At 38.5% G+C, this 25,908-nt stretch overlaps 1 protein-coding gene across 6 annotated transcripts in view; it reads left to right on the forward strand.

Annotated features, from left to right (window-relative positions):
- CLASP1 (cytoplasmic linker associated protein 1) overlaps positions 1-25,908 on the forward strand; it is a 154,846-nt gene that overhangs the window by 101,348 nt on the left and 27,590 nt on the right. For 4 of the 6 annotated variants that reach the window (XM_048954032.1, XM_048954033.1, XM_048954036.1 and 1 more), the window contains 9 exons: positions 2,501-2,604; positions 5,062-5,085; positions 5,978-6,222; positions 9,093-9,156; positions 10,269-10,432; positions 11,320-11,398; positions 12,428-12,571; positions 22,823-22,966; positions 23,961-24,067. In XM_048954032.1, coding sequence (XP_048809989.1) covers positions 2,501-2,604; positions 5,062-5,085; positions 5,978-6,222; positions 9,093-9,156; positions 10,269-10,432; positions 11,320-11,398; positions 12,428-12,571; positions 22,823-22,966; positions 23,961-24,067 — 1,075 coding nt within the window. The remainder of the gene's footprint in view (positions 1-2,500; positions 2,605-5,061; positions 5,086-5,977; positions 6,223-9,092; positions 9,157-10,268; positions 10,433-11,319; positions 11,399-12,427; positions 12,572-22,822; positions 22,967-23,960; positions 24,068-25,908) is intronic. The other 2 variants (XM_048954035.1, XM_048954038.1) reach the window with 1 other exon arrangement.

Here is a 25,908-nt window from a genome sequence, read left to right on the forward strand (position 1 = left end):
AGATGCTGAGCTTCCTTCTAAGATCAAATGTGTGCATTGAGGTGTGGCAGCAGTGTGGGAAAAGCCCACATTGATATGGATGTTATGGGTTTAATAGTGACTGCGAGAAGCGTTTTAAAGATTTCCTGACAGCTGTTGGGGATGGATAAAAGACAGCATGCCACCTTGTGCTTACTCAATTTGATTAAAAAGCCCTGTTTTGTTTTGTTGTTTTTCCTTTTTATGCTGGGTATTTAATCTGACCTACAGTTGAATTACTTTGTCATTTTGTTCTTCATTTTTTTTTTTTAAATAAAAACAAAGCTATCTTCCCTTTTCTAATGTAATACTCAATTAACATGAAAACGTGTCACAGTGATATTATATCATATTGTGCCATTCGAAAGCTATAAAGCCAAATTCTGATCTCAGTAAGACTTGAGTAACATTGTCAAATTAGTAGATTTAAATGCAACTGAGTCCAGAACTTGTCTCAACATTTACAGCCCTTGTGTTGTACCAGGTCTCATTTCCACTTAGAAAAATATTCATCTTTTGTACATCTTCTAGTATGTATCTCTGTAACAGTGACTTCAAATTCAGTCTGACTCAATGGTTTATCATCATCTGTGCTTCCACTGAGAGTAAACAGATCTTTCCATTTTAAGGATCAAGTGTGGTTTCAGCTACATGTTTGAAATGATTCTTCAACCCAAGTGCATTAAAAAAGGGGATAGTAATAACTCATACAACTTTTATTTCTTTGTGAAATATCATTTGATTACTTTTTGGCAGTAGTTTTAAGATGTTTGTTTTTGTTTTTTTTCTCTTGTAATGTGTTTTGTAGAAATTGTGCTTTTGTTGTAAATCAGAAATGTCTCGTCTGGTTGCATAACTGAGAAAGAGCAAGTTGTGGTAACACTTCTGAAATAAATGCTAATCTTCATCTTTTTTTCTCAAAAATATTTTAGGTTTTAAAAAGTTGTCTTTATTCTCCTCTCTGTATCTTAATCCTTGCTCTGAAGTGCTCAGGTAAAGCTTTAAAATTAGGATGACAGACGGGCAGGCTTCAGACCCTGATTTCAGTTACGCAGGGCAGTGTGAGCAAATTCCCTAAAAGAGATTTCAGTGCAATGGGCTTCTAAAGAGAAAAGCAACAAAACTTTGTGATAAGCAGAGTTTTTAAAAATAAATAAATACAGTAAAGCAGAGTTTTTAAAAATAAATAAATACAGTAAACTGCTAAATGTAACGTTCAATTTGTGCAAATCCACAACGGAAACACATATTTCAATAATCAGTCTTTTTCCTTCATTAAATTAAATATAGATGAACTGCTGAAAGATGTGGATCAGCTGATGATCTGTTTGTGCAGCTTCATTTGTGCACCTCTGAAATGCTGGCAGAGCTCTTATTGGCACATATGGTGTAAGATATGTCCCAGAGGGATCTTTCCCAGCCATTCTGGAGCAAAGACAGCCCCAGGTGGAAACAAAAACTTGAAATGTTGAAACCAGGCTCTTTCTGGTTATTGACTGGAGCCAGGATTGCAGAAATAGATCTCTGATCTGGAGGGGCTGCGCTGCTGGAGCCTGGCCTGTGGCTCCAGTTGCTGATTCTGCTGTATCACTGCTAGTGATAGCTTTCCAAATACGACTTTTGCTCAGAGAAATTCATTCTGCAATGTTTTTATCAGACTCTGGGCAAATGATGAAGTAAGCTAGTGATTATTGTGGATGTAAGTGGCATTTGGGACTCAATCCTGTTATTTTGGATGTGTTGAGAGCTTTGCCATCAATTCATAGGGAGACATGATATTGTATGATCCCGCCCCCAAGAAAGATTTGTTTTATCATAAAACTTTTGAATTGCATTTCAGTTCAGTGAACTTTTAAGCTGCTTCTCAAGAGCAACAATAAAACAGAGCTGGAGTAACTTCACAAACAAATAATAAACCTTATTTTTGTTCTTTGAGGCGCAGGGAGATGTTCTGGTTAATCAAGCTTTGCAACATAAGAGAGCTAATGTACTGCTGCTGATGATCTCACGTACTTGCCTGAGAACAAGCTACAAGATGAGTGCTCTGCTATTAACATGCAACTCTGACACTGGGCACATCTCTGTTTCTCAGAAGTTAATGAGAAGTCTTCAGTTGATTCCTGAGAGAGCCAGACTGGGACCTGCATGTCTGCTTCTGACATTAAAATAAAACCCCAAATAATTTCTATTAAAAATAAACACAAATTAGATACCCTTCTTCCCGTCTTAAAAACAAAACCAAAACCCAGCAAAAACAAAAAAGACATGCCCCGAGGATCTGAAATCGTCTTGGGGACCCAACAAACAGTAGTTTATTTCTTAATGTCATGACAAACTCTTGTAGAGTTGTGGATGAAAGAGTCTTTGAAAAAGCACTGAGAGTTCCCAGATCCTTTGGGGAGGACTGTTCAGACACCTGATTAGGATTCCAAGTGAATGTGAATTTACTTAACAATCCCTTTCAATGTTGTCTTTTGTGCAGACCGGTTTGGACTCGGACAGTCAGGCAGGATGCCTGCTTCTGTGAATGCCATGCGAGTCCTAAGCACAAGCACAGACCTGGAGGCCGCTGTGGCTGATGCACTGGTAAGGGGAAAAATACAAAATGCTTCCGACACCGGAAAGTGGCTTAAAGTTACCTGTACGTACGTTCTCCTCTTTCTAAGTAGCTTTGTTCTGATTGTGCTGAGTGTCTGATGCTGTAGAGTTGGTTACCTTGTGTTGTGCTGTGCATGAACATACGAGCAGCAACGTTTTTTCCTCATTCTATGTTAGTTCTCCACAGTTAAACTGATGAGGCTCGATACTGGAGCCGCAGGAGAAGCTGAATGAGCTGTTTGTCTTATGATTTGCTGTTGGAAGCTGTTTGCTGCACTGTATGGGTGCTCACCACCTGTGGTGTGAGGGAATTCCATTGAGTCCATTAACTGTCTGGGAAAGATGGGATTCCATTTGTCTGGGAAACAACTGAGAACTCTGTCATGTCCTGCTCTGTTGTTTACACCTAGCTAGGTATTTAGATCAGCTCAAAGCTTGGCTTTTCTGTAATTGATATCATTTCATGCAGTTAAACTGAAGTGTTTGTGTAACATACAGCCATTATTTTCTAAATATTAAGTGCATTTCTGAGTAAATTTGTCATTATTAAAAATGTATTGTCCTATATAATGTTACAGCAATATAAGATCTCTTGGGTAGAATACAGAAGATGTTTTTTGCTCTTCAGAAGCTGCGTGCTGTCATAAACTTTTGGATTTACTTTGGGGCTTGAGGAGACAGAGGGTGTTTAAGAGGCAGGAGCATTTACTCTGAAGTATTATTTGGGTGAACCTTAGGTCTTCCTCATCTCTAGACATAAGCTGAGATGAGGATTTCCTGATATATCTGAAGCAGATATCTGTTTGTCTTGGAGAACAAATAATGTCCCCAGAGTTTGTGAAAGGTTTGGGTTTTTTTTTTTCCATTTTTCCTAGTTTACTTTCTCTAATATTGGCTAACATCATTCTCCTTTTTGCAATCATCATGTAGCTTACCTCACCTCCATTTCTAGAGTATTATCAGAGTACTCCTAGAAAAATGTTTTGTTTTGTTTTTTTGAATAAATAATTTCTTTTGAATCATACTGAGTTAGGACAGTATATAATGGAGCTGTTGTATTTAGTGGGCGTTTTCATTACTAAATTCAGCAGATCATGAGGTAGTTTTTGCTCCCGGCTCCTTAAATTTGCCACCATAGTAGTTCACAGCATAGTTATAGGTGATAGTTTGCCTTTGTAAATGAATCATGCTGTATCCCTGAATGTGAGCAGTGAACACTTGGTTACTTGACGGAGGTGGAGAGGGTAGCAGTGGTGTTCCAGTTCACTGTTGATCACTTAAGATTTCTTGGTGTGAATTCAGCTTGGACTTACGAGTTCACTTCTAAGTATTTCACTGTTTAAACTAAGTAACTTTATGCTGGAATATTAAAATCTCATTTAAAGAGTTAAACATTTAAAAGGGAAGTCTGTGAGTCTAGGTGGAAAGCATTTTAGCTACCTTGATATGTGTAAGATGAACAATCTGAATTCGTATGACTTTAATGAATGTAATGTGATCTTGTTGTCCCTTCTTTCTCACCTCCTCTGTTCTTTTATTTTTTTAGTTGCTTCCTCTTGACAAGCAATTTACAAACTCTGTTTGGGCTCATTTTGAAAGATTAGTGTGATGCCAGCTTTTACACAGCAACCTTTTTCTCAAACAAGTGTTCTTTTTCCTGTAGTAAGAATTAAAAAAAAAAAAAAAAAAAAAAAAAAAAGCTGCTATAGAGATGGCTTTAGCCAAGTTTAAACAAAACTCAGTGGGTCATTCTGTAACCTTTGCTCCATGCATATAATTCCCATTGGATCCACTGCTTCTGTCTGAGAACTGAACTTGGCCTAAGAACACAGTCTATACTTTGAATCAGTGCTTGGATCTGTCAGGAAAGCTCAAAGGGTGATGGAATCTTTGGTGTGAAGGCCTTGAAGTCATGGGCGCCAGCTTGTCTTTTAAAGAAGTTAAGCTTCAAAAAAAAAAAAAAAAAGAAAAAAATCAGCATAAGAACTACGTGTTGAAAGAAAACCTGGTTAAGTGAAGTTGGATTAAATGTGTTGTACTGTAGATAGTGGTTTCCTGACATCAGAATCTCTTTAAGACCTGAGAAATCAAAAGCTACTGGGAATGTGTGGAGAAAAATCACTACCCAAAACTGGTATCTTCCAGAAACAGCATTTCTGAGATGCAGGCAGAGGCGCTGCATTCGTAGATGTCATCAAAAGCAAAACAGATGATTTCACTTCCAAGATCTGTAATAGAAAGTGTAAGATATACAACTTCAGCAGTTAGGAAATAAAGCCAGGTATTATTATACCCACTTTTGCTTTGCATAAACTGTTGTGTTTTTTTAATTTGCTAAGATGCATTTGCTATACATTTGTGTTGCAAAAACAAAAACCCTACATAAGCTTCTGACATAATTCTCTATGCTTTTTCCCACCCTTCAATATTTTCCTGCCTCTACAGCTGTTAGGAGACTCCAGGAGCAAGGTACTAGTGCTTTCTTAACTTTTTATTTCTACTTTCAACTTTCCCTACCCTATTGCTAACACCCATAATACCGCACTTAAGTTAATTTCTTCACTTCAAAGAAAATCTCTATTGGCTTCACAAGTCTGAGAACTGCAGGAGTGGACTCTGGAAGGAATTCTGTATCAAATATTTTAGAATTTAGGCAATCTTTTCTGACATTGTCTTATTCTGTTAAAATTCATTTAAAAGCTTATTTTGTAGTACACAATTTGTAGAGCTATCAAAATTATTGAAATATCCTTTTTGTAAGGACTGAGGTTGTCAAGGATGTGCTCCACTTGTCCCATGCTATGCAAATTAGTGGGATTTGATTACTCATCACCTTTAGGAACCTCTCTAAATAAATAAATGTAAAAAAAATCAGCTAAAAGTAACACTGTTCTGTATCCCAGTGCATTTCTAGAGTTACTCCATCATCAATATAAAAATGTCTGTACATGCCAGCACAGATTCCTACAGTTCTTTCTTCCTTATCTTTGTTTTTTCTTGAAATAGAGGCTATTTCATCACAGAACATGTAACAATGGAACTGACTATTATTTACAATGAAACTTATGATTTCATTGTTATAGCTAATATAGCTAATTCCACTGGGCATAAGTATTGAGCTTTCATGCTGGGAAAAGCAGGTCCTGCTCTCCCTGGCCACTCATGCTCATTGAAATCAATGAGATCTGTCTTTCTCTGCTGAGAGAGACAAGCAGGCAGTGCTTAGTGATGTCTTTTAAAAACATGTCACTATAACAGTAGCATTAATCTTCCTTGATTCATGATTACGGGTAGAACATTTTTCTTTTAGAAGTGATGTCACTGTATGTAATTTATTCAGTCTCAGTTTCCCCTTTCCCAGAAAAAGCCAGTGAGAAGAAGATATGAACCCTATGGGATGTACTCCGACGATGACGCTAACAGTGATGCATCAAGCGCTTGCTCAGAGCGCTCCTATGGTTCCAGGAATGGAGGCATTCCTCACTATCTGCGGCAGACCGAAGATGTGGCTGAGGTCCTGAACCACTGTGCCAGCTCCAACTGGTCTGAAAGGAAGGAGGGCCTCATAGGTCTCCAGAACTTACTGAAAAGCCAGCGGACACTGAGGTGACCCTCATAGCTCTGTAGTGTTGGTCGTGCATGGGCGACGGCTCTTGTCAGAAGTCAGTAATATGTACTTCCCTCACGTACACAGATAGTACTTTTCACAGCTGTGGAAGCTTTGTCTCCACAATGTAGGATTTAATTACTTTCAGAAGAGATTCTGCTGTCATCGCTATTGTTTGTGTGAAATTTTTAGTAATAACATAGATAGTACTCAAGCATACCATCTTGTTGCAGCACAGTGAGATTTCCCACAGTGATGGTAATGAAAATGCATTCCATGGGTGGTACCATTTTCACATTAATCTATTTGAACCTTCAGTACTTTTTTTCTCTGCATCTTAGAAGCAAATACTGACTGCGTTTACTATAAAAACTCAGGGTGTGTTTCAAAAAGATGAGATCAAATGATGTGCCCTGTGTTGGGTATACTTTGACTCGTAGTGAAGGCTGTGTTAGGCATAATTACTCATGACTCTTCCTAGCACATCAAGTATAATTATTTGTAAATCTTCAAAAATATCAAAAGCCTGAGTGTCCTATAAGTGGTGTAATTTGTAGTATAGAGGGAAGTTTAATAAGGCAATGAAGTAGATGTGCCAACTCTGAGATTGTGTGCTAGGAGAGAGATGTTTTCCCTTTGTTGAAAGCCAAATAAACTCTTCCAACACCCTTGACATGTCACACATAAAACCAGATCTTAGAATTACACAACAGTCATGGGGAAGCTTCACATGGCCACGTGTCACATTAACTATAGAGTAGATCACATTCACTGACTCCTGTGCCGCAGGCTTTTTATTATTGGTTTATGGTGATGTATTTGGAAATAAGTTGTTCCTTCTGACTCCTTTGAAGGTAGCATTTACTAATAGCCATGACATTTTTATTTTCATGTTATGAATATTATGAAGTTGAATTATGGCTAGATATATAAGTCAGTTGTTGTATAGGTTTAGTTCCTACCTGCTTTTATTTGTGTAGCTGTTTTGCTTTTAAAAGGTCTTTATACTGACTGAAAGCGTTTGTCAGTCCTCATTAACAGTCTGGATAAAAATGTACTGACAGCTAGCCTGCGAAGGTCATCCTCTTGCCATCATAAAAATACTCAGCACTTCACATGATACGTTGCAGTCCTGAGGTGGGAAGTGCCACAGGTTTTTAATTTGGTGGAGTCCCTAGGTCAGCAGTGGCTTTTTATGTGGTCCATTTACAAGTATTTTAAAAGATTCTTCCCATGTGAATGATGTCAATTTTTCTTACTCTATTTTAGCAAATTTTCTGAGAAAACTCTGACACCTAACATACTTGTATGAAAAGTTGGGGTGAGATTTTGATTTTCCCACAGGTGTGCAAGGATTATCATCATAGCTTGGAACGCTGTGGGCGAATGTTTCAAGTCAGGAAGTGCTGAGAAGATTGGGGTAACAGACTATTTGCCCCCATAGTAACTTTTAGTAGAGGTGCTGCTGTTTTCATTCCTTCTGGTTGCAGTATATGAACATTACTGATGTCAGTAGTCTCTTGAGCTAGCAAGTTTCCTTGGCTCTGGTTCTGAATAGTTTATAAACCTTACCCAGAAAGTACACCCTTGCAGAGGTTGTATTTTTTTTTTTCAATTGACACTGGTTTTAGTTCTTTAGATTATATTTCTTTTCAGCTTGCTTTTGGTCTGCTCACACCTTAGTTCAGGGATGTTCTGGTGCCAGTACTAGTGACCAGTTTTCTTCATCCTGCTCTCACAGTATCATGAAAAACATAAAGCCATTAGTATAAGAGGAAAGCCTGTCTTCTAGTGAAATCTGGTATCTTCTGTTCAGGCATAACAAGTTTAATATAAAGCAATAATGTTAATATGTTTTCTTTAGTATTCTGAATGGAAAGACGTCTAATCTTACATTAGTGGTGAATTACATGTCCAGAAAGATGTGCATGCAAAGTCATACGGAACTTAATATTCCTCATTGTTTCCTACAACTTCATGTGGCTGGGCTCCCCAGTAAGGTTGTCTGAATGACACGGGACCAACAAATCTGATAAGGAAATGGCCTTCCACTGCTTGTCAGTTTGTTTCTTGCACTGTCACCTTGGCACAGCAAGGTTCTGGAAAAACAGATTGGCTACTGTGCGGTTTCCACATAACCCTTGCACACAAATAAATTTAATTAGAGTAACAAATAGAGCATTATTCAGAAAACAGCAATCTGCATTAAGACAATGTTTTGAGACATTGCAGTCTCATCCTGAATGAAGCTGCCAGCTTTCTTTGGCATCGTTACAAGTACTTTTTTCTCTATATCCAATTCATAGGCAGACTGTTGTCTTTGTGCTGTTTTAAACAGATCTATTGAAAAAAATCTCACATATCTTTGCAAGCTAACATAAAGCAGTTATAGACTACTGGCAAATTCTGGCTGTATATATGACTGCAATGTAGAACTTACATCTTTATGGAAAGGGGGTGCCTGTAATCGTGATCTAAATGGCTGTTGCCCTAGCAATTGATGTGCATTTTAGTAGTTGCTCTGGTTTCATAGTAATTGTGGAAAAATATCTAATTGCATCCATAGTATGCAGGAAGTGTTAATCGCTCTGTTTTCATTAGCATGATAAACAAACAAAACTTTTACACTCTTTGACACTTTAAAGCAAAGCTAGAACTTGTGTTTTTCAATATACTGGAAATTAAGAGCTTTGGCACCGTGAACTGGAATGCCAGTCAAGGCTTTGCCTAGAGATATGTAGGAGTTTTCAGAAGCGTGAGAATGTTTAAAAGAAAGCTGATCTCTTTCAGGTGGCACTGTTTTAGTTTTGTTTTTTTTTTTGTCAACAGGAGATGTAGCATTAATATTGTTTTTTATTATGCATTCTAGCCGAGTGGAATTAAAAAGGCTGTGTGAAATATTTACTCGCATGTTTGCTGACCCTCACAGCAAGGTAAGATCACAAAGACTGTGTCATTCTCTTGAATTACCATGTATCTACACTTGTATATTCTTCAGAGGTGAATGTTTTGTATTTCTACCCCTGCCATCTGCTGGGGAAATCTGGTATTTATAAACCTCAAATCTGTTTTACTGTGAAAGTATGGATGCCTGTCTGCTGATGCTAGGAGCTGGTTACCTTGTGCTTCCCAAGCAACTGAATGCCTTCTGGCTGTCAACTCCTCAAGTAATTGTAGTCTGGACCAGCTGGCCAACAGGTCACATGTGGTGTGACAGTTCCTACCCGTAAGGTGTTAACCTTTTGACTCTCAAAAATTCAGTCTCTTGTAGGAAAGGCATAGATACAGTTATCTGCTTGCAAATATTTCCAATGTATAAATAAGGTGATGGCTTATTACGTGCTTAACCAAAGTATGTTCTCCATGACAGTGATTCTCTCTTTTTCACTGCTTTTATAGAATTATTGCCAAAAACTGATCATTTTGAAATGCAAATTACAATCACAAAATTGCTACAGTATAACTGAAGTCAGACATTAGTCCTTTATTGCAAAATCAGGGATTTTTCTACCCATCTCCCCTGCTGTTACTAAGCACTGCTTGGGCCAGCAGATAGGACCAGAGTCTCAGAGATTAGAATAAACTGGGGGAAGTGAGGAAAAAACTTGTCATGAGCTGAATCTGATGCAAGGTATATAATGTTTTAAATAACTCTAGTGAGAAGGTATTTTGTATTGAGAAAATTTAAACTTGGAATGAATGTATCTTTAAGGTTGACAAACTGCATTTGAACAATCATGTTTGATCACTGTGTGCTAACAAGTTGTTTGTTTTGTTGCATGGCCTGCTTTGCTGTGGAATTCACAACAGAGAGTAAGTGTATTCTGTTCCTCTTCCTTCATTTGTTTCATGTGGTATTTTAATACTGCACATTATATATGTCTGTCTGATTTTTATTTTCAAAGCAGTGAGGTCACTAAAATCATCCATTCATGAAACTGTCTGTAACAATAATTCTGAAACCCAGGTTTTTAAAACTTTCCACTTTGATTAATTTTTATTTGAAGCACAGCCTTCCTCCTTGTGATGCTTGTTTTGCTTATAGGTCTTCAGCATGTTTCTGGAAACCCTGGTTGATTTCATCATCATTCACAAAGATGACTTGCAGGATTGGCTTTTTGTTCTCCTGACACAGTTGCTGAAGAAAATGGGAGCAGATTTGCTGGGGTCTGTGCAGGCAAAAGTTCAGAAAGCTCTGGATGTCACCAGGTAAAGTACTTAAATGGCAACACTGTGCAGGTTTTTACAGGATGATGGGAAGGCACATGGTGGATGTTTTAGAAACCCAGTGGCACCATGTATTTTAAGGCCTCAAATCCTGAGGAACACCAGCATAAATGAGAACAAAACTATGTCACAGTACCTAAAGCATAATGTTTCAAGTGTATAACTGATTAGTTATGTTAGTTTGTGTTTTTTGGTTTACATGTGTTTGGACATCAGTTTTCATTTTTATTGAAAACAATTACTACATGTTCATTAAACAAATGATACTTTAACACAAAATTACAAAATACACATCTTAAATGTGTTTGACAGATAATGTCAGAGATAACACCTTGAATGCAACTGCTCTTTGCACACCAATTCTGTACTCCCTGTGCTCATCTAAGGACCTCCAACACAGGACATAGTTACAATGAAGTTCAGCTTGCCATGGAAAAGAGTAACTTAAAAGCAAGCAAACGTAGTAGTAATAGTAGTTATCCAGGAGAAAATAGGATAGAGAAGAGAAATGAAAGCCAGATATGGACTCTGTGGGAAAGAGAAACCAGTTTCCTATTAGGGATGAGGCAGAAAGAAAAAAAAAAAGCACAGCCTGAAATGAAGATGGCCAGGTATGCCAAAAACTGGTGAAGTGTACAGAAGGCAGAGTAACAGTGTATAGTGGATATTGATTTAGCAGTCTTTAGCCTGTAGTGAAACAATACTCAACTGATTCTTAAACTTGGAGTTTTCTGAATGGTTGATGATAAATTTTAGAACAAAAGTGTGGTAGATGCTGAACTTGGCTATGTACCTTCTTATGTATATAGTTAATTCAGTCTTGGGAGTGTGTATTGCATCACATTTTTGGCTTGGTTTTCTTTGGACAGGGATTCTTTTCCATTTGATCAACAATTTAACATTTTGATGAGGTTTATTGTGGATCAGACGCAAACACCAAACCTCAAGGTCAGTATCAAACCTTTTCAATGAAGCGTAAGCATGGTCATCTTAGTTTACCTTCTGAGGTATAATGAAAACACAATTTGTGACAAGATGACTAATTGCCAGCACCTGATGCTATTAAGAATGATATCAGCAGCTTTGATTAAATTTTTGCAGTATCTTTTTGCATATCTTGTTAAAGAAGAAAGATAGTTTCCAGAAACCTGACTCCTATTTCCTCAGATGACTTTTGTTGATACTGAGGCTGTCTGTATTTTTTTTTAAATATCCAAAGCTATAGAGACAGCCATGGTGAGGTTTAGAAGAGTTGTTTTGTGTTTGTTTTTTTTTATCAGTACACTTCTGAAAATCCCACTCTCTATTTCTCTATATTAATAAATCTAAATTTTTGAAAAATAAGGCTTTCTGACTTGTCACAAATCAGTGTTGGGCTTTAGGCACACTAAAAAATATTAAAGTTTAAACATTGAAAATTCTTCCTCATCCTGAACTTGATGGGAAGAAACCTGCCTGTGCAGGACAGCAGGGACCAGGGTCCCTCTGGACAGTGACAGGGGTGAAAATGCTTGTTGTACAGAACCCATAGAGTCCATGTAGAATTTGGAGAAGATGCAGAGCTTACTGTTAATAAATCCTTTTAAGAGGGTACTGCTGTGCAGATTGTTTTTCAGGAGGCTGCTGTTTCAAGGCTATGGGAACACCATAAACTCTGGAAATCAGATGAAACTGCAGCACTTTAAAATGTTCCATACTGTTGGAAACAGTGTGGTGGAGTTCTCGTGTGCTCACACTAACGCACAAGCAGGCATGTGCATATTTTGAGCCTATTCTGATGGACCATTCCAGACCAAATTTTTCTTGTGTAGGAAGTTGTTTGGTTTTGATAACTGACATAGAGATGCAGCAGGGAAGTGTTTTTTTTTTCCCAGTGTGACACAAGTCTTGTCAATCTGTAGCAATATCTGTTTATGATAGGATAATTCTATTTTTGCTAGCTTGTGGGAATTTAACGGATGCCTTTTCACTTCTCAGGTGAAAGTAGCTATCCTGAAATATATTGAGTCCTTGGCAAGACAGATGGATCCGACGGACTTTGTGAACTCTAGTGAGACAAGACTTGCTGTGTCTAGAATTATAACTTGGACAACAGAACCAAAGAGCTCAGATGTGAGAAAGGTAATCCAAATAATGAAGTATTTGCAGTCCTTATTCTTCCAAAAAAGGAAAAGCAAATAAAAACAACAACAAAGAACCCCCCACAAGTTAACTGATCCCAGAGGTAATTAAAAATTCATCAGTTAGATTTTTACGTACCTTAACTTCCAAACTGAACTGCCAATTCAGGAGACTTAGCCGTGTAACTTTAGCTACTATTACTGTGCAGAAAGTTTGAAAATAGGCATTTTATTGAGCAGTCTGAAAATATCTGTAGGCTCTTGTTTATTTTCTTGCTTTGCAGACTCAAATGAAATCTGCACAATTTTTGTCTTGCAATATTGTTAAAAGAAAGTAAACAAATCAGTAAGCTGCCAAGGGCTCTTGGCTTTTTTCTTTTAAAAAATGCATGTTTTTCTCAACCTGGAAAAATAATGGCACATTTAGGTCAGACCTAGATAATGCAGTTAACTTCTTCCTTTTCTTGCTATAGATGCAAGTGCCAAGTAAGCTAAAATGGAGCAGATAGAGATACTCATCTCTGTCTTGCCAAGGAATAGATTGCAAATGATTGCAAATTTTGATACTCATCTCTCCCAAGAGAAAAGTGAAACTTTGTTTTGTGTACCTGGCGTCTGTAACACAGTTAAAAATGACCTCCAATTCCCAGCCCAGATGTAGGAATAGAATTATAGAATCACCAAGATTGGAAAAGACCTACAAGATCATCTAGTCCAACCGTCCACCTATCACCAATAGTTCTCACTAAACCATGTCCCTCAACACGAAATCCAAACGTTCCTTGAACGCCTGCAGGGTCAGTGAGTCCACCACCTCCCTGGGCAGCCCATTCCAGTGCCTGACCACTCTTTCAGAAAAGTAGTATTTCTTAACGTCCAGCCAAAATCTCCCCTGGCAATTCCAGTAGGAGTTGTAGGCTTTGAAATGTTTTTGAGTTTAATTAAAAAAAAATCCCAAACAACTTTAATGATATCAGAATATAAAAACTGTATGAAGTTTTTATGCTCTACGTGCACTTAGTATTGATTTAATGCTAGAATAGTACTATTTTATAACTTTGGAAATAAAATTATTTCTGTTGATTATTTAATTCTAATGAAATGATGACTGAGTATCAAAGATGCTGAAGCTGCAATATTATCTCATAGCTCACCCAAGAATTCAGAAAAGGGTTTTGAGTGCAAGCTGTTTGCTTTCTGGTACACTTGACTGTATGTCTCATCTGCTTTTAGAAGACTTTTTGCAGGGTTTACTTGCACTGGCATGACTGAAATTTGTTTCAAGATAATCCAGTTCAGAAAATAAAGTGACATTAAGTCCTAGAATTAAATCTGGAATGTGTATTTCTATTATGATACTTTTGCATATGAAGTCAGAATTAAAAGGGAAAAGACTGCTTTTGTTACAGTTCAAGTAAGCCCCAAGCAGTTTACTCTGGTAGTTGCAGGCAAGAGGGAGCTGTAAACTAACTAGAGTGATACTTTGGAAAGTAAAGTTCTGCATATTGCTCAGTGGAAGAAATATTCCACCATTAGGGGTCATCAGTGCTGCATGAAAAATTGAGTGAAGAGCGTCTCTGTAGCAGCTGAAATTTTGGATGTCTGCTGGGAATCTGTGGGATGTGGGGCATGTGTATTCACAGTGCAGTGACTGTCCTTCTGTCTGCCTCAAAGACCTGCAGCAAGCTCCACCTGAGTGGGACCTGGGCAAGTGCCTTGGAAGTGATAAGAGACGACCAAATCTGAATTCTCTTTATTAAATCTGCGTGTGACTTCGATTTGTCTTTGCCTCTAGCTTTTTAATTATAGTGCAGTTAAGCTAACTTAGGGTACTAGAAAGGAATGCACAGGTGAGCTTTATTACATCATACAGTTGCTGTACTATGATTTTATTAAGAGCATAGTGCAAACTACAGGCTTTAGAAGAAACAATGCGGCAAAGGATTTATAAGCGATCATTGGCCATAATCTCTGTCATGACTATAGTTAACACACTAATAAATTCATTATGCAGAAACAATCTGGATTATCAAGGACCAGCCTAGACAGGTGAAACATTCTCAAGAACATTAAAAAAAAAAAGTCCTCCACTTTTGAAGACTATACCTGGAGCAAGAAGTACCACTTTTTATATCAAGAAGGATATGTTTAGGAATGGATCATAACATTTTTTTCCTTGTGGAAGGTATCGCTACAGAAAACTTTAAAGGTTTGAAGTTCTCAAAATGCAGAGCAGGCTGTGCAATTGAAACTCTTGTCAAAATATAACCTTGGAGGGAGCAGTTGAGTTTATGGAGTAGGAGGGACAATTCAGACTCCAAATGATTAGGTGCTGCAAGGGGTGTGTAACAAATGTAAAAGAAGGCACTTTTTCAGTCAAATCTAGCTTTGAGATAATCCTTGAAATTGACTCAACTCTTCCAAATGCTCAGGAGCAGTTATGTGTGTGATGATCATGGAGGTCCCAACCCCATAGTGTTAAGGCACCAGAGAAAATTAGAACAAAAAGTGGCATCTGGTCCGAAGACCTTTTTTAACTGAACAGTACATATTCTATTAATAAAACCTTGCATATTCTTATGATGACTACTTAAGCACACTTAATGAGCCGACTTAACCTGTCTGACTTGAACTCCAGATCATGTCTTATAGCAAGTGAAATTGTAAAGAAACAAAGTTAGAGGAAATGCTGTTGTGCAGAAGTCAGCTTGTTCTTGTATGGAACAATAACCTCTGTTATCACACAAAAAAACGATGATGTACTTTGTGGAAAGCAGCGTTGATATTGACCAAAAGTCACGATCCACTCTCAGGGTAGAAACCATTTAAGCTGTTGACAGTAGCAATGAATATATGGTCAAAATTACTGTCAGGCATTATGTTTAAAATGAGGTGATCTGCAATGTGCTACGGGTAAATATTTGTTTTGTTTTAAAGATTGTTAATACTTCTGGATGTTTACCTTGCATTAAAGTTAAGATTTACTTCCTGCAAACAGTAGTAGAAGAAAGGTGAAATACGTTTGTCCTTTGTGCTGAACAAAAGGTAGAAGCAGCTCATGCTGCATTGCATGGGAAACTGAGATGCAGGTCAAGTGTTGCTCTTCTCTGCACCATTCAGCTGAATCCTGCTTTTTCCCCAAGCAAGGATACATCACTGGGTATGGCATAGAGTAAAACAACTCAAAATGGTGATGTTGATAGTGATGGATGGTCTGAGGACATTGTCAGGAACCACCACTCATGTTGCTGGTAAAGTTATTGTACATTCTTTACGTAGGTGAAATTCTGAGTTGGAGTAACGTTACTGGACTTTGTGTGGGAAAATACTTTGTTCTTGGAGAAGAGCCCATCAGTTTAAGAATGGGAATTAGATTGAGGCCTCTAATTGGACTCTAGCTGAGTAATTGAGGGATTGTTTCTGAGTTATACCAGAAGATGCAGAAGACTTTAGAGAAGAAGCTGCAGGTCAACAAATTATTCATATGCTCAAACGGCCAATGAAGATAAAATTTATTTCTTTAACTAGTAGTCCTCAATATCATTTCTCAAGAAATATTGGTATTATCGCTTTAAAAAGGAAATGATGTCTAAAACATGAAGAAAGTTTTAGATAGCATAGATAATTTAGATGCTGCTGTGGTGTCTGTACCAGGACCAGCAATAGATTGGCAAACACTGCTAAGGGAGTGAAATTGGACTCCTTTGCAGCTTGATGTCATGAAGCTTCTAAAACCTCTGCTGGAGCTGTAATCTTTTAGTGGTGTCAAGCAGTTCTGAGACAGAAGTTTGTGTGAAAGCATGCCCAGAGCCTCCCATTGAGCTCAAATGGCATCATTTGCCCTTAATGTTGGGCAGTAAATACAGCTGGCTGTGGCCTCTTACAGTAATAGTGACACAAAGGGCATTTGCAGGAACGCTTTTGAATGGCAAATCATTTCAGTACTCCCCAGTGGGCTGGGCCTTGCCTTTCTTGTTTGGAGAGCTCTCCAAAATTCTTGCAATATTCTTACAGCGTGTAATGTCTCACTGACCCCCACGAGTAGCTGATTTACCAGAGAGAATGAGACCTTAAGCTTATGGAGGGTCTGTGCCCATATGCAGAGTTCAGCCTTTTTGCCAAAGGATGGTCCTAAAGAAGTCAAATTAGATCTCAATGCAAAAAGGAGCTTTGTTCAGGCATTTTAATAGTTGGTGTTAGGAAAAATAGAGTCATGCATTGTAAGTGCCACTTGGTGGACTTCAGTGTTTACTTGACTTAATGCTGTTAGAACAGAAAGATCTTGGTGTCCTAACTGTGTTTCCAAAACAGTAGCCCTCATTTCGTTTGTTTTGAATTTGATGCTACAAAGCTATGAGAACCCAAATATTTTTAGTGTACTTAGTGTAAGGCATATTGTTTTTCCAAGCATCAGTTGCCAGAAAATCATCACATGCTTTGTTGGAAACATGGTATCAGAGGTAGGTTTCCTTAAAGTGAATCTCTTGGATTTTTACAGCTTCATTAGCATCCTTTGAGCTGGAAGCAGTTTTATTATGAGTAGTTATCATTTCTCAGTTTGCTTCAAACAATAAGAACTTACTGTCTGATAATAGGAGATAAGAAATTGCTTCATAGGATGTGTATACTCATGCTTATATTATGTGTCTGGGCATAACATGTTTGTGTAGATGCCACGTATATAGAAATATATGCACACCTGCGTGGTTATAAGCGACAGGTCTGTTTGGAAAACCAGGATTTGAAACTTCTTGCAGCTTAGAGGGCGTGTTTTTGTTGCAAACAGAACTTCAGAAACTTTTCTTCCTTCTTTACTTATATCTGGGAATCTCCCCCTCAGAGTTCAGCTTTGCATCATGCTAGACTTACTTTAACAGTTTCTCTCACTTGTTTCTGCTGTAAATGCCACACTGTATGGAGCAAAGATAATCAGGGTAGCCTTCAAAAGCCTGACTTCTGGGATAGCACCTGGCTTTGCAGAAGTAATGAACATTTTTGTCAAAGTCTTTGCTATGACCAGGTGACAATAAATATAAGAAATCTTTATCTGTTACAGATCTGTAATCAGAATGTGATGATTCAGTGCTGTGCAGTTTTATCTGGCATCTGTTTGAGATGTCTTTGACACATGTAATGCAACCATCCATGACTTGCAAAAACTGCTCATGTATAAAATACTCTATAAAACAATAGCAATGTGGACTTAGTCTGTATATGAATTCTATATGTAAATCTGATTAAAAACAATTTCTTCCTTTTTAGGATGCAGATATAAAGAGCATATTCTAATATAAATCGTGGGAAAATTGAGTTATGTACAAATTGATGAAGCCATTGTGTCACAGTACTGTATCAGTGATGTGGATGTCTATATTCATCTGATTATAGTCTCACAAAAGAACAAGGAGGAGGTTTGGTTTGGCAGATAGCTTGTTTGTTTAGTGCCAGCTAACACTTAACTGTCTGCTGGAAAATACACAGAATAACACTTGTTTAGAGGCTGTAAACACTCTCCGTGGATGTGAATTAACTCAGCATCAGCTCTGCTCATCGGAGAATCAAAACGTTGTCCTGTGCCAGTGCGTGCTAATGCAAGCTGCTTAATGTGTCACTGATGCCTCCCCATCTCTGTGGATCTGTACTGGATCTGCAGTATAATTCCAAGGGATGTGAGAGAGTGTTTCTCTGTTCCAGTCTGCCTTAAGTTATTAATGCATTTGCCTTAGACTGGATGGTGAAATGAATAATGCATATAGAGTGTAATTATAATTGTCAGAAGTTGGCTTTGGGACTTCCCCAGGCCAATCTCATCATTGTCATGGTTTTATGATTTTTGGTCATCATTCCACACCAGTATTCCAAAAGGCATCTGTAGCTAATGATGATCTATTAGACAACAACCAAACTGGAGTCAGGAGCTTGCAAGTTCTCAGCTGTTTCTTCCTCTCTTCCTTCTTCCTGAGAGATGCATCCACAAGGATGGGTGTGGGCAGATGCCAGATCCCATGTCGCCTTGGTGCCATCTCAGTCCGGTGTTTTGCTGGGGCTCTGTACCTCAAGTGGTTGTGGAGGTCATCAGGAAGCTGCCAAAACAAAGCCTCGCAGCAGCACTGAGGGATGATATGTATGGATGAGAGTTGTGGCTGAATTTAATTTTTCAGTGCTGCCCTTTGCTGAAAGGAATGCTTTTTTGGTTGAATCAAATATTAATGCTTTTTGCATTTTCAAGTAAGGCAAGCCACTGATTAAACTCATCTGCAAAAAGATAGCATGTGTACTGTTCAGATGGTTTAGTTGAAAACTGTGCCTTCTCTTAATAATACCACCTTTCCTGTTTGTCAAACCCAGACCATGCATAGTTGGGTAGGTGAGGATTTGCCAGCTAGGACAACTACAGCTTCCTCAGGGCCCGGTGAAGGAAACTTGGAAGAAAAATGTAAACAGGTAGACTAAAAGCTGTGTGCACTAATCACACTAATCTTGTTTGCAGTTGCCACTGTCTAGCTGTGTAAAGAGGCCTTGACTGGGGGCCTAAAAAAGTGTCTGCGTGTGAAATAATTTTTGGCTTTCTGCTTTTCTGTTAACCCCTGTTTTTGTGTCTCTGAAACAGAGTTAGGGGTTCTCTCCATTTATGGAGGTCACAATGGTAGTGAGCTCATCACCAGTATAGGTTTTGAATAACTTGAAAACTGTTTTTAGGTAGTTCAGGCAGGTAGCTGCTTATTCTGCTTGGTTGTTAGCAGGCCAGCTGCAGCAGCAATCACCAGGCACTGGTATTAAGTTTAAGTCACTGACTGTATTTTCCCTTAACATTTCTCCAGTTAGCCCAATGTTTTTTGCCTAATAAGCCCAAATTACTTCAGAGTCTTTAATGTTTCAACTGATTTGAGGAGCTTACTAGATTCTGATAAACAAATCAAAAAACCACCCCCATCAAGTTGCTAAAGCACTTGTGTCCATTGAGCAGCTGGCGGTTAGGCAGCATGACTTCTGCATTGGCGTAAGTATGAGATGTGGGGAGCTGTTGCCAGCTGGTGGAACCTGATCCCCTGCTGCATTGTTCTAAGGAAAATAACAAAGTTACATAAGCAGCCCTTCGCAAATGATTCGGCAAGCTGACATGGAGCCAGACCCCCTCACTAGCAGACAGGCTCTGAATTGACTGGAGTTTCTCTAGCTCAAGCTAGCAGAGAACTGCCTGGTTAAGATTAGGTCATCTATACAGTCTATGTTATTTGTCACTGATAGGAGATGGATTAGCATTCCACATTAATGGGATGGGGATACAAAGGCAGAGGAAAATTGTTCTAATTATGTATCATCAGGCACACGTGCTGCATGGAGGATGCTGTGTTCAGAAATTTGTTATTGACTGTTTTTCTCTATCTATTTAGTAACGTAATGAAACAAGCACCAAGATTTTTGGAAATAACCAATGGTTATAAAAACATTCTATAGTCTGTCACAGGCTGAAAATCCACAGATTTTAAAGCTCAAAAGAATTAGTTAGGGAAAAAACCAAAACTTTGACTAAGTATATACTGGATGAGGGCTACTTAAAAGCAACACAGCCAAGATTAACCCACGTAACTCTAGTGCTGCTTTTGAGAGCTTTGCTGGAGCATCACTCAGGCTGTAAGTAATACTTGGCTTTTTTTCAAATAATGTAGACTGTAGGTCTGCTTTCTTTTGGGCCACATAAGAGTACCAGCATTGTGAGCGGCTGCTCAATCCTCCATTCAAAGCCCAGTGACCTACTTGCAGGCAATAACAAAGCTGCTGAAGAGCACAGTGTACACAAAATACTGGCAGACGAGCAAACATTTCTAAAAACAAACTGTAGTCTGTGCAGAGAGGGAGTGTGGACAGAGATCTGCTTTCATTAAAGCCAGCACAGAAAACTAAAATGAAACTGAAGTGATTTCAGGGAGCCAGTACTTCTTCCAGATACTCCTGCAGTACAGCAGCTGAGCTATCAGTATTCAGCTGTAAGTTTTAGGTAATGCTCTGCTTTAAAGTAAAGCGTCAGGGTGTCACATAGTCCCTGACGGAGCTTTGGTGAAGTTTTTGCTCAGAGATGAGGTGTGGCTACACCTCTGGCATATGACAAGAAAGATAACTTCAGAAATAACATGTGTTGGAGTGCACATACTTTTGTGCCTTTTTTGCTGTTTTTACACAGGAGTTTTCCAGGGATGGTCTTTTTTTAACCCATCGATGAGAGATGTGTGGAACCAAAGGTATCTTGAATCCTTTCCTGCCTCACTGTACCTTGGGCAGCACCCGACTGCTAGAATATCTCCAGATATTCTAGTTTTTGAGCAATCTTTAAACCTGGGAACCTTCTTGATCAGTTTTCCTGTTTTTCTGGTCCTTGTGAACATGTGATCTGCTTGTTCTGACACAGAAGATCTGCATGTCCATTTCCTAACAGTCCAGGATGTGCATGGCATTCACAACTGGGAATGTACTTTGGCATGATTTGTCACTTTGCATTTGGTTCAACATGCTGATCTGAGATCTTGTTTGTAGTAATATTTTCATTACAGAAACTTGTTGGATCAAAACTTGGACAGAAATACAGATGCCAGTTGGATACCTTGCAAACTTCATGACAGAGTTGCCCAAAACTCAGGCCAAAGGACAGTTGAGTCTGGAGCTAAGAAAGCCATGGGGAAAAAATTATCTCCCAACTTCTCATCCTTAGAATTAAGTGTGAAGTGAATGATGACATGCTGTGTTTCTGTTCAAGTCAATGGGATTTTGGTAGAATGCAGCATGACCTGTACGAAACGAAGAGTCTGAAGACCTGTTCATTGCAGTCCATGGAAAGAAAGCCCATTGGGTGTTGTGTGCCTCAGTTTCTTTGTTGGCTATATGAAAAGGATATTAATAAACTTTGAAATCTACAGGTGGAAAATGTTTTCTTATAAGTAAAGCTGCGTTATTGCAAATTGACCAGATGAGTAAAAGGATCAGTGTAGCTCAAACAGCAATTAGCATACTGAAACAATGAGGTACTTTGATGCTTCTCCACCCTGAAAGGGTTTCTGTGTACCCAGGTTCATCATCTGATAATGGATTCCACTTCAGAGGGAACTGCAGATACACTTAATTATCACAACTTTATAGATGCATTATTTACTAAAACCTCCTTTTCCTTTGAGTTGATGAGAACAATGAATGTACAGTTATTACCACAATAGTGAATTATATTTTTGCCCTCTTTAAAATTATTTTTCATTCTTAGGAAGTCTTGGAAAATTCCCAAAAAGAAAGACAGAAGTATCTGCTCTTCCTAAGCATGTATGCTGTTCCAAAATAAAAACTCACATAGCTTCATTTCTTTGTTAATCTAAGCTAGTGCTTTTGTATCCAGATAAGTATTCTGGAGATTGGTATGACACTGACACCAGCTGGAGAAGATGCTGCTGCAAATCATCAGAAGTTCTTCATTGTTGCTTTATTTTGACTGTTCTTGGAATGAGTTTTTATGTTGTATCTTCGTATCTTCTCAATATAGTGTACATTTACTAATGGAGTTAGTGGAGAACTTACTCTGGCAGCCCGTCTTCTAGGTAGATAGGTTAAAACATTTTCCAGTGAAATGGTCAGTTGTTTTGTTTTACTTACTGAATTCAGGGAATCTGGTTGGGTTTAACCTGTACAAGGATTAGGTAACGATTCTTCTCACCATCCTGATAGGTCTTCCAGTTGAGCCAGAAGCTTGAGCTGCTGGAACAGCCACAGCAGTGAAGCATGAAGAAGTGAGAAAGCAGGAGCAGGGATTGTCTGATGAAACAAATTTATTGGATCCGTAAGAGGAGGAGAGGTTGTGTGGGAAAGGGACTAGTCTCTTTTTCACTTGAAGGTAGCAAGTATGGGAATGACAAATTGCAGTCCCCGATTCTTCGTTATCTTGGTTTTTGGTTCTTGAAATTTTTTGCTGTAACTTTTCCATGGAAATATGTGCTGGATGGGAGAATGGTTAGATTTTCTCACTTGCTGTGGGATAGTACACCTGAGCACACTGTACAGATCTGAGAAATGGCATAAATGTAAAGGTGTGTTGTAAGCTTGAAGCTAAGAAGGTGTAACTCTAACAGTAATTCCTTATGACGCACTGCGAGGTATGTGTTAGAAGCTGAACATGGGAATCTTCTGAAGTGGAAGTTGTATAATTTGCCATAAGAATTGTTACCAACAAATTGTGTACTTGAAATAGAAACTAATTTTATTTTCTTCTTTTCAGGCAGCACAAATAGTCCTGATTTCTCTCTTTGAACTGAACACTCCCGAGTTTACCATGCTACTTGGTGCCTTGCCAAAAACATTCCAGGATGGTGCTACCAAGCTCCTGCACAACCACCTCAAGAACTCCAGTAACACCAGTGTGGTGAGAGGCCCATGTTCTTGCAAACAGCAGAACCTCACAGACTGCAGCTCGTTGAAAAGCTATTGCAGATGTCCAGTAGCATGCACTATCAGTAGCTGTTGTCTTGAAGCAGTGTATCAGCAGAGGCTTCTGTTTGATGTTACTTTAATGAGTCTGTTGAAACAAATAATTCAGTTATTTTTAATATAGTGCTTGCATATATAATTTGAGAGAATGTTAATGGAGATGTAGTTTGCTTCCAAACATTTCTTTTCCCCTCAGCAATAACGAGTTTTTAGGGGTGTGGGTTTTTTGCCTTTTTTTTTTTTTTTTGTGCATGGAAATCTTGTGAAGTTTGCTGGAATTTGAACCCTCTCATCTTTGCCCTTCCATAGCAATGATAGACCTTTGTGTAAACTCGAATTGCAGCATTAGGCTTCCAAGAGGAAGGACTGGATTCTCTAGTCCCTTCCACCTCGTTTATCTTCCTCTATGTGGAGTGAGTCAGATTTGGGAATGGTTTCTACTCATTTTTTCTGTGGTATGAATTATTATGCAGGCCAGTGGAAAAATAAGTTAATTGATTGTGCTTGTTAAGATCGTAAGCCATCAGAATGCTTTAGACAATGTGTAAAATAGCTGCATAATTAAGTTGCTAAATTGACAGAGTAATGGTCTGCGTGCTCCGGAGCTGAAAAATAGTGTTTGAGAAACTGGGTAGTTTGGTGAATTGATAAACCATTTTCCTGGCAGTATTTGCAGGCCATACATGCTGCAAAGTTAAAACTGCTGGTTCTATGAATAGTAGAGAGGTACATGTGTGCTTCTTCATCCTCTGAATACATTACTGACTACATGAACCATGGCTGCTGATTTTTGGGTCAAGAGCAAGAGTGAAAACTATGCCAAGCTTGTCTAGCACAAAGGCAGTGTTTGAAGCTGTTGCTGCTGTTGTGTCCTCCTGTTCTTGTGTTGCAACATGTTGCTAATCCCTGTTTTCCTGTTTGTATGCCAGGGTTCCCCCAGCAATACTCTTGGTAGGACTCCTTCTCGGCACTCCAGCAGCAGAACCAGCCCCTTGACTTCACCTACCAACTGTTCCCATGGTGGGCTGTCTCCAAGGTAATGTGGCAGGTTAATTAAACCACTTAAAGGATTTCAACACTGAGCATGCATAATGCAAAATATAACTCACTTTAAAAACAAACTAGAGATCAGAAGTTTACAGTAAACTGTTCCAAAGGAGCAGGCTTCAAACATGATAGTACATGGTTGGTGATTGACTTCATTGTTTGAGTCCTCATGTTGATCTGTGTAATCTCAATGTCTGTTCTTATATTAATTCTTTCATAACCAGGCCTTCTCCAGAATCACATTTGTGGATTTAATAAAGGTAATACTAAATGGCAGCATTAGTGATGAGGTGTTGTGTAGGTTACAAATACCACAAAGTATGTAAGACTTTCAAGTCAAGGGTTTCAGTTGTCTGTTTTTTGGGTGTGCTGTTATGTTCAGTAATTTATTTGACTGTTGCAGTGCTTGCACTGCAGAGAAAAATGCTGAACTTCCCCTGTTCCTCTTTTATGCTTTGTGAGGATGCAAAATACAGGTTGTAACTGTATTTCAGTGCTGAGCACCTCACAAATCTCCTCCCTCTTGGTTACTGGCAGAACAGCATCCTGATCCTTTGGGCAGTATGTCTGTTGCAATCAGGTATCTTACTGAAGCTGCAGGTGCTACCCTAGAATATATTAGTCCTCTCCAAAACCTTCTATTCTGTGTACATGAACTCCTGTGTGCTGAAATTTTTTATTTTTTTATTTATTTTTTTTTTTTGGTACAAGAAAAACTTAAAACAGAGATCATATGCATGTATACAGTGTGCTCTGGGACCTTAGAAATATGGGAAGTATTAGATTGTTACCTGGTCATGCTTTGATGATTCATGCTGGGAAAGCTTAAATGCCCTGCCTCATTATGAGAAGTCACTTTGCTGTGGCTGAAGCAGAAACAAAAGGAAACGTACTGTGCAAGGATGGCAATTCACAGTCCAGTTTAGTAATTTACACTGAAATCTGTTAATCAGCCTTGTCATGACTTGCTAGACAGTATCCGTGGGGGATGCTTAGCACTTCCATGTGTCAGAAAAACACAGGTTGTTTGCTTTTAATGAAGTAGTTAGACTATTCCAGCAGTGTATGGGGACCACATAAAGTTTCCTGAGGAAATTCTGAGTATCTGAATAAATCTTTGTAATCCTAAATCTGATGTAATCCAAAACCAGACTGAAAGTTTGCAAGTCAAGGTCAAGTTGCCTATTATGAGGCTTTTCAACAATGGTTCCATTAAGAAATTAAGTGATAGAGTTTCAGGGGAATGGTTCCAACAATGTTGCTTCCTTTTCTACTAACTTGAGTATTGTTGCTCTCCTGATTGATATTTGTCACTGGAATTACAAACAGGTTATATCTCCTGATGGTTACGTTGAAACTTTGCGAGTCACACTTGCATGTGGCATCTTTTTTGTAAATTTATGATCTTTTGCCATGCTTTTTGGGCTTTGCCACTGTGACACGACTTGTTTTTCCTCTTCACTCACTGCTATTCTGTTTAGCTTTATGTCTTTATTACGTCTTGATGTCAGGTTATACGTATCAAGATGCAGATTAAAGCTTCCATCATCTACTCAATTTAATGTTGCTCTTTCCAAGCTTTTGGGGGTTAGCAACTGGAGAGTTTATTACATGGGGTATGTTCTGAAGGAATGGTTAGAGAGGACATTTAATTCTAGAACATTCTGCCATTAAGTTGTGAAGACCAAAATTGTTACTGGTATTCTGATCCAGGAATGTCCTTTTAAAATCAGTAATTCCTTTGATTTTCCATGGAATTCTTGAAGTTGTTGACCCTAAAGTTTAGGTGCCTTTTCAATTAATCTGTCTTGAGTCATTGCTGGATTTAGG

Source organism: Lagopus muta, chromosome 8 (assembly GCF_023343835.1).
Source record: "Lagopus muta isolate bLagMut1 chromosome 8, bLagMut1 primary, whole genome shotgun sequence".
NCBI lineage: Eukaryota > Metazoa > Chordata > Aves > Galliformes > Phasianidae > Lagopus > Lagopus muta.